Here is a 17,500-nt window from a genome sequence, read left to right as displayed (position 1 = left end):
TTACTCTGAGAAAGGGAGGTGTTCACAAGAGGCAAACTTACTAAAGATCTCCTTTCTTTCTTAAGTATTACTAATACCTAATACTAATACCTCATTCACTTCATTTCATTTCACTTATTACCACCAATAATACTTACACCTGCACTTTTATATACTATATACTACACTTCTTACCTCAACTGCTGCTAGTCCCAATTCTGTTCATATCACATATCTTTTTCTTACTGTACATATATATTTATTTATTCACTTACTCCACTTTACATATGCACATACTCGGCACTTTTTTGCTATTTTGCACTTCTGGTTAGATGCTAAACTGCATTTCGTTGTCTCAGTACTTGTACTCTGTGCAATGACAATAAAGTTGAATCTAATCTAATCTAATCTAATTAAGTCTGGCCAGACAGGCCAGTATTGGGGGCTTAGGGTACTGTTTCCTTAGTGTGAGTTAAGGTTTTTTGAAAATTACCTCTTTTTAAAATCACTCTTTAGTAATCTGCAGGATTAATAGGAGCAGTTATATAAACTATTTCATCTCAATATGGATTACGTTAAATTAGGGATGAACAGGAGGAACGTTTTGTATTTACATTTTTTTTTGCAATAGTGGAGACGAACAATGTGCCCTTGTTCGTAGCCTGTGGGGGCCAACGAGGGCGTATTTTGACAGGACAAACGAGGCACTGTACGACATTTCAAGCGATTTAAAAAAGAATTTACAGTAACGAAAATGTTCTCCTTTATGGACCGACTAAAACTATACGCAAATCTGCCGCATTGGCAACGGTCACCCCGTAGACTACCACCACGCGTATAATCTAAATGAATTATTCAGGTTTCATCCCACAAAGCAATCTTACCGTTTATCTGATCATGTGACAGGAACTTTGCCTGTGGGAATAAAGATAAAACTTCATTAACATCCAACCAAAACAGCAACGTAATTGCTAAATTGGTTTGAGGATCAGGTGGAAACAACAGCACGATACTTGCCATGGTGTTCCGACTCGATGCCAGTCTCTCCCTCTTATGAACTGTCATGCTTGGGAGTGCATCCCCTAAATTTGAGGCTAACTGATAGCAGGACGCCTTGGGTACGAGCAAACGTGACACCAAGTATCACGTGTCCGCCAGTAGCCTACACGACTCTGGACCCGCGGCGGCGTTCAGATGGCAAAGCTCACATTGCTAATTAAACAGCAGCCTACCGTGCGAGATAATACTCGAACTCGAAGCAGACTGTTCTGCAGAAATACTACCCCTGGCGCCCCGCTGAAGCCTTCATTAGGCTACTGTACCATATAGCTAAATGTGAAACATATCCTGTAGGTTGGGCACCTTAGACTAAACATGGTAATAACTGCACACACGCCATATGCGTACTATGATTACATTCATCGCAGGATGAATGGCTTTTCACAATATAAGGCCTAAACTTGTTTTTACTATCTACTTTTAAAATGAAAAGTTTAATGGAGTAATCATGTCTAACATGGCTCCAACATAAGCATAGGTCCGCTTCACACCAGATGCGTGTCGTCCGCGCGACATCTGATAACGTGATAACTGTCATCTCGGCGCCATGTTAGATTAGACTGCGTGTCGGGAGCGCGACATCTGCTTCACCTGTTAACTGTCATCTCGGACTCGGCGCCATGTTAGAACAGACTGCGTTTGAGAACCATTGGCGAGTCATCTAGGTTTCCACAACGGATTCCTTCGAAACTAGAAGCACGGGGCAGACCACCACTGTTTGTAATACACTCTCACTCTGATGTCCACCGATTTCCAATCTACTGGATGGATAACTGTTAAAGGTAGGGGTCGTGAGTCGGTTAGAGCATCGGTTCCCAAACTGGGGTGGTGGTTCAGGGGGTACGCAGGGAGAAAATGTCCGCGATAACGGAAAACGGACGGAATTCGCGGAATGTACCCTTTGAAACAGAATTGCAACTTTCAGACGGAAACATCATTTTGTGCATCAAAATAGCCCAAATTCCCCTGTATTTTGCCCTGCAATGCTGTATTTCTTTCTAATAAACACAACAACGAACCCAACGATGAACAAGCATTAATTAAAAAACAAAACCACTGAGAAAATGTCACGTCTGTGTTGAGTTCCGCTCCGGCCACGCCCCCCTTTTCAACGGTTGACACACACACCTCAATACATACAGCCTGTAAAATGAATTCGCTCATCTTCCCAATCGCCTGCAAATAATGTTTTTAAAGTCTTCTGTTCTGTTGATGGCTGGCAAACAACAACCTTAAAATGTTTGGGTCACTTGTGGCACATAGTAGGCTATTCACTCATTTTAAGCCATCAATCTACCTGAGGGAATAAAACGGAATTGTGAAAAGGAAAACTTTTTTTTTTTTTTTACCTGGGGTACGTAGCTGGAGATTGAATGAAAAAAAAACAGTTTGGGAACCACTGCGTTAGAGCAAGATGGAAAACTCACAAAAAGACTCAGGAGGTTAAAGATGTTGAAAATTATGGGATTCTTTATTTCCCCTAATAAGGCCCATAAGGCAGTAAAACAATAGCAATACTAAATATAAATGAAAACTTTTGCAATACAGAAACTAAAGTGACATAATAGTAAAAAAAACAAATACAAAATAGAAGTCGACTTGACATATAAATAAAGGACCACATTAACTAGTCCAAAGTGAGAGCTCCTAAGACTTAAGTCTTATTAACGGCAACTCTCCCGACACAAAGAAAATTCAAGTTTAAATAGCCTAGACCAGTGGTTCCCAAACTTTTTACAGATGATGCACAAAATGATGTTTCCGTCTGAAAGTTGCAATTCTGTTTCAAAGGGTAATTCCGTCCGTTTTCCGTTATCGCGGAAATTTTCTCCCCGCGTACCCCCTGAACCACCCCGCGTACCCCAATTTGGGAACCGAGGGCCTAGACATTAACCTACAATTGGCTAATGCCAATAATGAATTTCAGGTGTGTCATAGGCAGGCACCAACACCTTTGGCTCACAGCAGCCATACATAAACACTGTCCCACCTAGCTGGGAAAATAGACTGCTCCAAACGTAATAACAAGGCTAAATGAAGGCATAGCCGACACATACAATTTCAGCCAAAATATTATCAAAATAACTCGGGTTAACCCGGAAGTTATATAGCATTTTAAAACTCGCACACAAGCGAAACGTTCACTAAACAAACAAACAAACGCACGCAAGACGAAACACTAGATAACGGTAAGACAAACGCTATGAACTATGACAATGTGATATATGATTTTAAACTAAATAAACGGAACATTTATAAGACACGGCATTTAAATTGTGTGATTATTTTAACCCGAGTGGCGTGGATAACGAACATATAAACTGTACACTGACCAGTGGTGGAATGTAACGAAGTATTTTTTGGTAGTATTTTTACTACGTTACTGTACTTAAGTACATTTTTACGTATCTGGACTTTACTTAAGTAAAAATAATAGTGCGTACTTTTTACTTTTACTCCATTACATTTTTTAGCTATTATCTATACTTTTACTCCGCTACATTTCTACAATATGTGTTGTTACTCGTTACATTTTATGAACACAGTTTCGCCAAACTGTTGCCTACACAAAACTATGGATTGCGTTGCTGATTTGGAAGTTTAAACCAATCAGGTGGCTCTATCAACTCCAAGGATATCAGAGTGCGCGTCTGGCAGCAGCACTAGCGGTAGCTTTGCCTGTAATACCTGAACATTCAACAGACAGCCTGACTACTGCCTATTCAACATGGATCCAGAGTCGGCCTGAACTGAGCCCTCTGATATGAGCCACCCTTGGCCGTATTTAAAAGATATGTTCGAGTTCAAAGGCCCCAAGAATGACTCCTGGAGGTTTCAATGCGTTTCCTGTCTCCCTCAAAAAAAGGAGTTGCTAGCCTTCAATAATTTGCCCTCAAATTTAAAGTAGCATATCTAGGTAAGCAGAGTGATTGCTATGCTAAGTTAATGTCCCTGACTTTTGTATTTAATTCGTTTACTGACATGATATTATAATGTTATCTAGCGAAATGCATGTTGACATACAGCAATAGCATCAAAAAACATGATTGTATCTTCATTATATGTTTAACGTATTGGTAAGATAAAGCTGGTAGGTTAGCTATGTCAAGCTAGCGTGCCTTTTTCTGTCCAGTTTTACAATGTTGTCATGTTCCATGTTTCTCTTTTTTACACGTTTACAATTAAATAAAAGAGTTAAAGATATCACATGGTGTCTTTATTGGTTTGGCTTAATGGTATTAACTTTGCAAATAATCCCTGGTAGATAACTTGTCATCCGCAGAATTGTAAGATACTGTATAGTATGAACAGTATTACAGATGGTAGGCACAATAAGTACACCAACCTTTCCAATTAACAAATGTTGTTGCTTATAATTATTACTAGTAGTGACATCTGTAGAGGCATTTATTACCAGTAGCTATTTCTTTATCCAAATGGCACAGCCTAGACATTGAAAGACAACCCATTGCGTGAGTACTTTTACTTTTAATACTTAAAGTAAATTTAAAAGTAAGTACTTTTTACTTTTACTTAAGTAGGATTGTTGATGTAGTACTTTTACTTTTACTTTTACTTTTATTTTCCTGGGTACTTGTACTTTTACTTAAGTACTAAACTTCAGTACTTCCTCCACCACTGACACTGACACGACATCAAACAAGCACAACACTGAAACTAGGGCGCTTATATGGTACTTCGTACTACACGTTTAGGGACACATGGGAAGGGCCTACACATAGATGGAACGTCGATCCGTCATGACGTGCTGTACAGCGACGGATACCCCTTGGCCGTGATTGGTCCGCTACGACATCATTTCCAAACAACATCATTTCCGGAATCTCACATTTCTGGACCTCACGTTTCCTGTTTCATTCCCTATCACAATACCGTCATATTTAAAACCCACATGAGCGCCAGCATCTGACAGAGTAGTGCCAGAGCCCGGCAGGAGCAGACAGCAATTAAAATACAAATTCCCGCAACAGGAAGAAGGCTGTTATCCTAAATGTGAAGTTATTTTATTCTCAAAAACGCCCGACCGAGCCCGACAGCAAGTAAAAAAAAATTTAGTCGCTCACACAAACAAGCCCTGTTAAACGCACAAGAGGGAGATAAGCATATTGAAATTAAATTATTCACATTGCAAGAACGGAATGAAATGGCCTACACATTACACACGCTAGGCATCTGTATATGCCTAAATAAAACTCACGTTATATGCTACACCAGAAGAGGCACGAATAAAACAAGTCTTACCATTGAAGATCATTTTTTTTCTTGAAAAATGTAAGTACACGGCCACGTTCGTTATAAAACTATCTACATAGTCCAACCATCGAGGTTTAATCCATGTTGTTGTGGAGAAAGAGGATGGCATCAATCAAGCTTCACACTTCTTACATTGGACATATCAAACAACCTCATTAGAATCCGCATCGACTATGATGCCATCCGACAGAAATATCTCCATACAGTACATTTCCCCTCATTAAGTGTCGTTTTAAACTCTCCAGATGACAGTTTCTTTTTTTTTTTTAAACGTTAAGTGCACAAAGTGATTTAATTTACTCTCAAAAACGAACTTCTGCATTATATGAAGCAAACATGTTCCAGTGTTGGGAAAGTTCACTTTCTACATGAACTAGTTCAGTTCATAGTTCACAAATTTTAAAATGAAGTAGTTCAGTTCATAGTTTATAATTCAACATTTTGAACTAAGTTCACAGCTCCAAAAAATGGAGTTCTTTTTTTCAATATGTTGCAGCTATAATTTTTCTGCAATACCGCTCTCGGCCTCTACGCAAGTCGGCGCACACACATTGTATTTGCTTAAAACACACAGAAAACACAGCTGTCACTCGGCTATTACCAGACCAATACCTTTCAAACTCGGTGATAATATTCACAACTCATTTGTCCTTCATTCTATCAAATATGATTAAAAGGCATATGGTATGGCACCCGTGAGGCAAGCGAGTAGAGTTTTGTTCAGTTATCTCTCTAGACTGATTACTGACCAACCTTCCACCTTTGAATAATGTAACTTATAAACACTTAGTTTTAAAGCGCTGTGGCCGTCCTTAAAAGATGTGTCAATAAACGAACTTCTCCATCATGTGAAGCAGACACGTTGACTTCACTACTTATTAAGATGTTTTAAATATGGAATGCTTTATGGCGCAGGCCACAGTCTCTCAATTTGCCAAGTTGCTGATTATGGATTATCCGTGTGCTCTGCCCTGCTATTGTTTCTAACAATACAATATTTCTTTGTTTGAGTTGTTTAGTGCGATGGGGGTATATTATCGTTACTGTCTATAAAGCAAAAATCTCCTGCTCATCTCCATTTGCGCCCCACCTGTCACGTCTCTGCGACCCACCAGTTGGGCTCTCCCCACACTTCGAGAAACGCTGCGGTAGGGGGAAATTGACAGGGTGGTTAAAATAATAATTAAAAAAATATTATTATTTTAGGAATTGATACACATGAAGTGCAGTTTAAGGCAAAGGGTAGTGATGGATAAAGTTTTCTATAAAAAAACAAGGGAAGTCTTTCATTCTCACTTTCCACTCTAAAACTATGAACTGAACTGGTTCAGAATTTAAATGGTGAACTATGAACGTGAACTATTCATGTTTACTTGTATGAACTGAACTTTGAACTGCTTCATGAGAGGTGTGAACTTGTACAACACTGTCAGCTTGTCAGTCTTGACGTTCAGATGCTGTGCCTAAACTAGCTATACCATCGTCTCCTCACATGATCAAATAGAGACTTGACATTGGACCACAACATACATATTACCCAGCAATCATCATTGCAAATCTGAATATGACAAAAATACCAAAGAAAATAAGAACGTATTCATTTCATGGAATCGTTTTTTAATAGTTTCTATAGTGTATATATGATAAGGATATCATTTTGTTATAGAGTGCTACTATTTTCCCCGCAAATAATACCTACCATGATAAAGATACGTTTGCCCTTTCAGGTGGTTATATAGCATTAGACACACTCTTAACAATAGTATCATGTGACTACACCTGCTGCACTTATCGTCTGACTAGTGACAGCTGGTAGAAGGGTCACACTTGTGGTGGAAGGTGGGAGATAAACAACGACGATTTCTAACTTACAATGAAGCTACAAAGCAACGTGTCTTCGACAAAAAAACACTTCTCCATCTACTGTTCTGGCGGTGAATTGTTTTCAGCACCCCCAGCCTTCGGAGAACCATAAAGGCAACAGAAATGCTAATTAGTCCGTCCTATCCGTCCGCCCGCCCATCGGTAACGGAGTCTGAGTACCATGCTGGCACCTTAACACTAGCGTCCAGTCCATTCATGAAGGCAGCATACCGGCTGCAGTGGCGGTTCACTCAGGTACCCCGTCACATTAACATAGCCTCGGTTGACAAACTGGATAGGGGTACGCGAAGTGGTTCAGGGGGTACGCGGGGAGAAAATTTCGCGATAACGGAAATCGGACGGAATTGTACCCTTTGAAACAGAATTGCAACTGTCAGACAGAAACATCATTTTGTGCATCAAAATTGCCCAAATTCCCCTGTATTTTGCCCTGCAATGCTGTATTTCTTTCTAATAAACACAACAACGATCGCAACGATGGACAAGCATTAATTAAAAAGCAAAACCACTGAGAAAATGTCACGTCTGTGCTGAACTCCGCTCTGGCCACGCCCCCCTGCCCAACGGCCTGTCAAATTATTTCACGTAGTTGGAGATTGAATGTCTGAAGGGGTACGGGACTGTAAAAAGTTTGGGAACCACTGAGAGGATTCAAACACTCCAAACAGTGGGATACAAGCAGTTGTGATTGAGGCCGTGTGGATCTTACTGTTTTAATCAATCATGTGATGTCTGGCTGCTAGTACATTTGTCTGCACTCTACGAAAGAAACCCAGAGCACTTTTTACTACCGGCAAAAATACAATCTGATAAACAATATCCACAAGACCCATTTCAGTCACACAAACACACAGTCAGATAGCATCTGTACCACTGTGTTGAGCAGTGCCCTTCAAGTGAATGAAGGTGTGTGTCAGTGAAGGCCTACTGCTGCCAGTGCACTGCTGCTGTTTAAAACCTCATGGAATCACAGCGGTTTGAACCGCAGGACTGGAAGTAGCAGAAATGCCTTTGACACCAGAACAACATGGCAGAGGTCAGGTTCACAGGAGGAATGGTGATTCAGGTCCATGCAGAGGTCAGAGGTCAGGTTCACAGGAGGAATGGTGATTCAGGTCCATGCAGAGGTCAGGAGTCAGGTTCACAGGAGGAATGGTGATTCAGGTCCATGGCAGAGGTCAGGTTCACGGGAGGATAGGATAGGTGATTCAGATCCATGGCAGAGGTCAGGTTCACGGGAGGATAGGATAGGTGATTCAGATCCATGGCACAGCCTAAAGCCTAATTTATGATCAGCCTTTTACACAGACATGCAAGACACGCAAGAGCCCCTTGCGTCGTTGCTAACCCCCTCGCCGAGTATCAGTTCCAATAACGGGGTTTTTACATTGCACAGTGTCTATTTCTCAGTAACTTTAAAAAAATCTAAGCAAAAAAAAGTAAAACAAACAACTTTTAAATCGCTGTTTACCTTGTGGGTAGTAGCATGCTAACATTAGATAGCTGGCTCAGACACTCTCTCTTTCTTTCTCACTCTCACTCTCTTTCTCTCTCTCTCTCTCTCTCTCTCTCTCTCTCACTCTCTCTCTCTCTCTCTCTCTTTCTCTATCTTGCTCTCTCTCTCTCTCTTTCTCTCTCTCTCTCTCACTCTCTTTCTTCAGCGGGATCTTTGAATGTGAGAGGGACATTTGTTACGGTGTGGACAGATTTTAGAGGGAAAATGTCAGACTGGGCCTCAGGAGAAGGCCCGGCACCATGAGGGGGCAGGAGAAGGCCCGGCACCATGAGGGGGCAAGAGAAGGCCCGGCACCATGAGGGGGCAAGAGAAGGCCCGGCACCATGAGGGGGCAAGAGAAGGCCCGGCACCATGAGGGGGCAAGTGGGCTTTGCCCCCCAGTTTAAATTTGATGTACCCTAGAAAAACAGCAAAAACAACACAAATCTTGTCCATGATACAAGTGTCATAGAGACAACAGTAATGAAACACCTTATTTGATGTTTTCCCACATAAATATACATATATACATATATATATATATATAATATCTGATCCAGCTTATTTTCCCACTGCACAAACAGCTGTCTCTCTCTCTCTCACACACACACACACACACACACACACACACACACACACACACACACACTGCACAAACAGCTCTCTCTATCTCTCTCTCTCTCACACACACACACACACACACACACACACACACACACACACACACACAAACACACACACACACTGCACAAACAGCTGTGTCTCTCTCTCTCACACACACACACACACACACACACAAACACACACACACACTGCACAAACAGCTCTCTCTCTCTCTCACACACACACACACACAAACACTGCACAAACAGCTCTCTCTCTCTCTCACACACACACACACACACACACACACACACACACACAAACACACACACACACTGCACAAACAGCTCTCTCTCTCTCTCTCTCTCTCTCTCTCTCTCACACACACACACACACACACAAACACACACACACACTGCACAAACAGCTCTCTCTCTCTCTCTCTCTCTCTCACACACACACACACACACACACACACACTGCACAAACAGCAAACATAGTTCTGAAACATAGCACTATTATTTCAGAACCATGGACAGCATTGTCCATCTAGGATTCATGTATTAGATTTGAACCTCATGGCATGCTGTTCACAATGGGATTAAAAGAAAGTTCAAAGGTTAACAGTCAAGCATGAATAAGGATGGAAAACAAAACAGCATTGAGACCCCAGTGAGGCCAGTAGCATGATATCACCTTACCCTACGGTCAGGGTCAGAGGTCGGCACTGACCCTAACACCTCACCCTTACCCTACGGTCAGGGTCAGAGGTCGGCACTGACCAGCTGCATGATATCACCTTACCCTACGGTCAGGGTCAGAGGTCGGCACTGACCCTAACACCTCACCCTTACCCTAACCCAAACTTAACCTGCCAGCTCCACCAGCTGCAGAACATGTTACCCAAGGTCAGAATGCCCCAAATATTTCCTATTTCATATCATGGCCATGACACACAAACACATAAAGATAGCTTGTGCGTTTTGAGCAAGATGGAAACTCATAGTCAGGCAGCAACACCTGTGGCTCATAGCAGCCATACTTAAACATGATCCCATACAGCTGGGAAAAATGGACTAGGCCATACAAAGTAACACGGCTAGTGAAGGCATAGCCGACACATAACATTTCAGCCACAACATTAGAACAACAATAATTCAAGATGAGATCACTTACGGCTAACGCGGTAGTTAACACTTGCGCTTATACGCGGCACATTCACTCAATAAACAAACAGACGCAAGACGAGACACTAAACAACGGCAAGACAAACGCTATGAAATATGACAATGTGATGTATGATTGCAACCTTAATAAACGTAACATTTATGAGACAAGACATTGATTTTGAGTGATTATTTTAAATAGAAGTGACGTGGTTAATAAACATATAAACTGTACACGGACACGAACATCACACAAGCACAACACTTAAACAAACACGGGCATCCAGGTGGCGGGTCACTCAGGTGCCCCTTCACACATAGGTAAGGTAGGAAAGTGTTTCATCATCTAGTCAAAAAGCCACTATATTGCCACCCCCAGGATGAAATAGACATAGCAGGATGATTTTTACTGTTCAAAAAGATTTTTCCCCTCGCCATTTTTAAGTGCTCTCTTAGTCGCTTCATCCTGACGCCTGGCTTGGCTGAAAACATGAATGATTGTTTCCAGGCGTGTGCTGCGGTCATGTAGGCGTGTGCTGTAGCTTAGCGTCATCAGAGCAGTGAATTCTTGTGACCTGGCAGGCAACATATAACATATAACATATAACATAGTAACAACAATTTTAATTTTAATGAAGGGCTAGCAGCAGTTTACAGGGTTTACAGCAGTTTACAGGGTGTGGAATATAGTGAGGAATATTAAATTAAATAATATACATATATATGTAGTAAGTGAGTAGTAAGTGTAGTAATATACATATATATATAGTAAGTGTAGTTGTATGAGTGGGGGAGCAGAATGTACATGGTGATGACGAACTGTAGGCGTGTGCTGTAGGCATGTGCTGTAGGCGTGTGCTGTGGAAATGTAGGCGTGTGCTGTAGGCGTGTGCTGTAGGCGTGGGCTGTAGGTGTGTGCTGTAGTCATGTAGTTCTGAAATCATGTTTGGCACTACCAGTCTGCAGAGAACCGACTGACCAACTAATGGCCGACTGTTTCATGAGCGCCCTCTGGTGGCAGTCTGTCTCATGAGCACCCTCTGATGGCAGTCTGTCTCATGAGCGCCCTCTGGTGGCAGTCTGTCTCATGAGCGCCCTCTGATGGCAGTCTGTCTCATGAGCGCCCTCTGGTGGTTAACTTCTCCGGTGCCCCATCGCCAGGAGTCACCGAGGGAGGGGTGGAGACCATAGATATATATTTATAATGACGAGACATCTAGCCTTTATATATATATATCTATGGTGGAGACGTCCAAATCCCCCATCAGCACTGAGGGCTGGAGGATCCAGGAAGCTGGTGGCTCTTTCAGATGTGGAGTGTGTAGAAGGCCGAGGGCTCCAGCACATACATGACCCCCAGGGTACCTCTTACGCAGCACAGGGTCGTCCCAGAGGAAGGCCACCCACAGGCCGCCCCACCAGGCCCACAGCCAGGGAGAAGCTGCTGAGCAGAAACAGGCCGTTGCCGTCGGGAACCGAACCTTTGCGTTTCTGCTTCATCGCCATGGCGGCCATCGCAAAGAACGTGAACGTGAAGAGAATGAAGATCTGTCCCTCTGTTATAAGGTACCTGTGAACAAGAACTAAAGAGCTTCAGTCTCATTTTCCCCAAAGCCCATTGACTGCCATGTATGTTTAGAACATGGAAAGGATTACGAACCCCGGTAATGAAAACAGAATTCACCGTTAAATGTGGAACTGCTCAGAATGTGGAAGGAGTTCTTCAGTTGGTGTGAATGCCGGTTATTATACTAGTTAGTAATTAGTTATTATACTAGTTAGTAATTAGTTATTATACTAGTTAGTATTTAGCTATTATACCTGTTATTTCTTTTGTTTTCATTATCTGTGACATAAACCGCTGAGCAGAGTAACACACTCCTCCATTCTGGGTTGTGTGTGTGAACATGTGGGTGAGGAAGGGTGTGTGTGAGTGAATGTGTGTGAGTGAACACGTGGGTCGGGAAGGGTGTGTGTGTGTGGACATGTGGGTGGGGAAGGGTGTGTGTGTGTGAACATGTGGGTTAGGAAGGGTGTGTGTGACTGAATGTGTGTGTGAACATGTGGGTGGGGAAGGGTGTGTGTGAATGAATGTGTGTGTGAACATGTGGGTGGGGAAGGGTGTGTGTGAGTGAATGTGTGTGTGAACATGTGGGTGGGGAAGGGTGTGTGTGAGCGAATGTGTGTGTGCTTGACGGAATAGGTGTGTGTTCTGCATGTTCCACAGCTCCTAAACAAAACACACACTCACACACACAGGACACTCACACACTCACTCACACACACAGGACACTCACTCACACAGGACACTCACACACACAGGACACACACTCACACAGGACACTCACACACACACAGGACACACTCACACAGGTCACTCACACACACACACAGGACACTCACACACACACACACACAGGACACACACACACACAGGACACTCACACACACACACACACACACACACACACACAGGACACTCACACACACACACACACACACAGGACACTCAGCAGTCACAGGACACTCACACACACACACACACACAGGACACACAGGACACTCACACACACAGGACACTCACACACACACACACACACACAGGACACTCACACACACACACACAGACAGGACACTCACACACACACACACACACACACACTCACACACACAGGACACTCACTCACACACACACAGGACACTCACACACACAGGACACTCACACTCACACACACACACTCACACACAGGACACTCACACACACACACAGGACACTCACACACACACACACACAGGACACTCACACACACACACACACACACAGGACACTCACACACACAGGACACTCACACACACACACACACACACACACACACACACACACACACACACACTCTACTGCAGCTTACTACAGTCAGTTTGGGTTCTACACACACACACACACACACACACACACACACACACACACACACACACACACACACACACACACACACACACACACACCCACACTCTACTGCAGCTTACTACAGTCAGTTGGGGTTCCACTGCAAGACCAATAAGGAACCCTAATGTAAGACAAACAAGAGGGAATACTCACGATCACAAGCAACCTTCCGAAGTCCAGCAGCCAGTTCTGCACGGTGAAGCAGATCCACAGGTCTGAGTGGAAGAGGGGTCTCCTCAGGAAGGCGTCGGAGTCTCTTAGGCCATGTCTGCCACACACACACACACACACACACACAACATTATGATCTGAGTCTCTTAGGCAGGCCCGGGGTGGGTATTCGGGAGAATCGGGAGAGTTCCCGGTGGGCCGCTTCACTTCTGGGCCGGTCGAGAATTTAATTTTTTGACATTTGTCACGTTAGTCCATCTTCTCTTAAAGTAGGCTTCACACAGTCCGCATTCTGACACCGCAGCCTCTGCATGGGTTGTACCATACGAGGGAGTTCTCCGCTCCCAAATTGAATTTATTGGGTCCATAGTCCGTCTTTTCCAAAACAAAAAGTTTTCTCGATAGGCTACTGATAGCTGGCCCGGCCCTACTGCAACGATACGCGTCAGGAGGGGTTAATGTCAACCTATTCACAAGCAAAATATTACCTGAGATGGAGCTTGAAAGCAGGACCTGTTCCTCCTGCAAAAACTGTGCCATTTGTGTCCATTTAATACTCTCACAGTACAACCTCCTCACAGATGCTTATCATGTCATTGGGTTAGCATATACGTTTCTGTTGACTTTGTCCATCACACAGGTTGCATGTGAGAGAAGCTTCTCAACCTTAAAATTTGTGAAGAATAGGCTACGGAGCTCATTGAGTCAGGACAACTTGGAGGCTTTCATGTTAATGTGCACAGAGAAGGAAATCCTCATGTCTATAAGCAACGACACAGTTATTATAGATAAAGTGGCTGAAACCAGTGCACTGCTTAGGCGGTTACTGATGCTGTAGATGCTGTTGGTGCTATTCGCAATGTAACTTCTGTACTGTGAGTTGAACAGTAAACATTAGTTCAATATGCCTCTTTGTTGAAGAGTGGGATACGTTTCAAATGCTTTATTTATTTATTTCTGCTTTTGTTAATTTATCAACCTATCCTTGTGGAATAGTGGAATATTTTTTGTTAACTTCTCAGTTTAAGTGGATTATTATTTAACCTTTACATTATTTGTTGAACCATGGTATTAATAAAGAGAAAACTACAGGATAGTAAGAGCTGAACTGTTGCACACACACACACACACACACACACACACACAGGCATGATACCCCATCACCACACAGCCATCCTCTGCCAGCTTTAAAGCCCATCTGTTCACAGCTGCTTTGGTCATCAGTGGCTCCTGACAGGGTTGGCGAGTAAGTACATGTAACACACACACACACACACACACATACATGATGGCGAGTAAGTACATGGAACGGAGTTACGTAATAAATTGCAAAATAAAAGTAATCACAGTAGAAATATGGTACAGTGGAGAAACATTTGTAATTAAATTGGTCACTTATGAAAATATTGGTGATTACAAAGGGGTTATATCTTTGCAGAAAAAAGCTTAAATGGTTATATGTAGTATAGCATTCATTCTGTTGGATCTGTTTGCATCTTTTTTACTGTCTAGTCAGGCTTTACTCATTTACCCCATTGGTTCCCTTGTTCTGTCCGTCAGACTCTATTCATTCCCCATTGGTTCCCTTGTTTGACTTTACTCCTCTTCCCATCTGCCAATCAAAAAGAAATCAAAAGCACAAAGTAAGTCTGAAGAAGTAATTAAAATATTTATATTACTTATTAACTCACACCAAATATATCAGCACCATCTGATGGGTTTGTGTGTCTGCTTTTCTGTGTTGTGTGACTGTTTGTGCTGTGGTGTGACGTGTGTGTGTGTGTGTGTGTGTGTGACGGTTTGTGCTGTGGTGTGACGTGTGTGTGTGTGTGTGTGTGTGTGTGTGACGGTTTGTGCTGTGACATGTGCTTGACGTGTGTGTGTGTGTGTGTGTGTTTGTGTGTGTTTGTGTGTGTGTGTGTGTGTGTGACGGTTTGTGCTGTGGTGTGACGTGTGTGTGTGTGTGTGTGTGTGTGTGTGACGGTTTGTGCTGTGGTGTGACGGGTGTGTGTGTGTGTGTGTGTGACGTGTGTGTGTGTGTGTGTGTGTGTGTGTGTGTGTGTGTGACGGTTTGTGCTGTGGTGTGACGTGTGTGTGTGTGTGTGTGTGTGTGTGTGTGTGTGTGTGTGTGTGTGTGTGTGTGACGGTTTGTGCTGTGTGTGTGGTGCAGAAACAGACCTCCCTCCGCTCTTGCTCCGTCTTGCAGCCCCTAACCTTATCTCCTATCAGGGGTGACGTGTCATTCACTGACGAGCCCTCGTGTTTTGGGGTGGCAGCGGAGTTGCCTGCTGTTCCCTTCGCAATGAATGCTGATGTTTTTCAGACACACACACACACACACACACACACACCCCTACAGCGCTAAACCAACCTCTGATCTGTTTCTGTTAAATCCTCACCAAACAAACTCTTGCTACAGGCTGTGTGTGTGTGTGTGTGTGTGTGTGTGTGTGTGTGTGTGTGTCTGAACAAGCTCTTGCTACAGGGTGTGTGTGTGTGTGTGTGTGTGTGTGTGTGTGTGTGTGTGTGTGTCTGAACAAGCTCTTGCTACAGGGTGCTTCCAAAAGAGGGAGGAGAGGTTGGCGTCAGCTGGGTACGAGCGAACAGCGACTAGCCTACTGGGAATCTACTGGAGGTGACGGACATATCATTAGGACATAATCACGGGCCTCTGTTCTTAAGCTATGATACCTCTTTCACCCACGGGCCCTTATGTGTGTGTGTCTGTGTGAGGGTGTGTGTGAGAGTGTGAGAGTGTGTCTGTGTGTGTGTGTGTGAGTGTGTGTCTGTGTGTGAGTGTGTGTGTGTGTGTGTGAGTGTGTGTATGTGTGTGTGTGTGTGTGTGTGTGTGTGTGTGTGTGTGTGTGTGTGTGTGTGTGTGAGTGTTTGTCTGTGTGTGAGTGTGTGTGTGTGTGTGTGAGTGTGTGTATGTGTGTGTGTGTGTGAGTGTGTGTGTGTGTGTGTGCGCTTTATGACGTGATGCACTAAGCAACGACATTCATCCAACATACATCCTTTGACCTAGAGTATTACACTGTGGTGGAGGGAGGTGTGTGTGTGTGTGGGGTGTGTGTGTGTGTGTGTGTGTGTGCTTTGACCTACAGTATTCCACACTGGAACTTCACTTCTCTTTGAAGTCGGACCTCTACAAACTAGATAACAGGAAATGTACGCAACAATGAGGGAAGTTAAATGTAAAAGAAATGAAGAAGTAAAGAATGCCAACCTAAACGGGGTAGAATTGGGTCGTTTTCGCGTTGTACCGTAGAATCCGCTGCCATGTGCCGTGAAGACTGCGTCCGTTAAGTGTAACTTTTCAGACCCTTTTTTGCCGGTAGCCATCCCGTGTCCTACTCACGGAAGCAGCTGATCCCTCGCGAAATAACTTTATAAAGGATAATAAAAGCAGTTCTGTACCTTATCCCGTTATTACAATCAAAATGTACACGTATGCTATCCCGCCACACTTCGAAATGAAATGTGAGAGAGTGAGATCCGATATTCTTAGTTTTTATTTCTATAGTTTAGTAGATTATTATTATTTCTATAGTTTTCTAGATTATTTGCAAATTCCCGCAGTCCTGTAGAGCACCATGTACACTCTCTTCCCATGCCCGTTTAAGCATCGTTTCCCGCCCGTGTGAGCGCGAGATGGGAAGTGCTGTGTGGACACACACACACACACACACACACACACACATACACAGTGCTGTGTGGATGAACGTTAAACTGTAATCCCCGATGGTGCCTACAGACAGCTGCAGTGCCAAAATAAATAAATAACAACAACAATAAAAAGCAATTATAATTGCTAAAGTAGAAGCCAGTGACACACACACACACACACACACACACACACACACACACACATCTGATCAAATAAGGGTATTCAACTTGTATTATTGACACCGACTACGGCTA

General features: G+C 43.3%; 1 protein-coding gene across 1 annotated transcript in view; it reads right to left on the bottom strand.

The window, feature by feature from the left end:
* The window catches only part of LOC105912814 (calmodulin-like protein 4), a 4,668-nt gene extending 3,276 nt beyond the window's left edge, over window positions 1-1,392 (bottom strand). The window contains exons 1-2 of the mRNA XM_031564619.2: window positions 997-1,392; window positions 864-894 (exon numbers count right to left, since the gene is read on the bottom strand). Coding sequence (XP_031420479.1) covers window positions 864-894; window positions 997-1,044 — 79 coding nt within the window. The 5' untranslated portion in view covers window positions 1,045-1,392. The remainder of the gene's footprint in view (window positions 1-863; window positions 895-996) is intronic.
* Between the last annotated feature and the right edge of the window lie 16,108 nt (window positions 1,393-17,500).

This window comes from Clupea harengus, chromosome 3, assembly GCF_900700415.2.
Source record: "Clupea harengus chromosome 3, Ch_v2.0.2, whole genome shotgun sequence".
Taxonomy (NCBI): domain Eukaryota; kingdom Metazoa; phylum Chordata; class Actinopteri; order Clupeiformes; family Clupeidae; genus Clupea; species Clupea harengus.
This window is presented reverse-complemented; position numbering and strand designations above follow the sequence as displayed.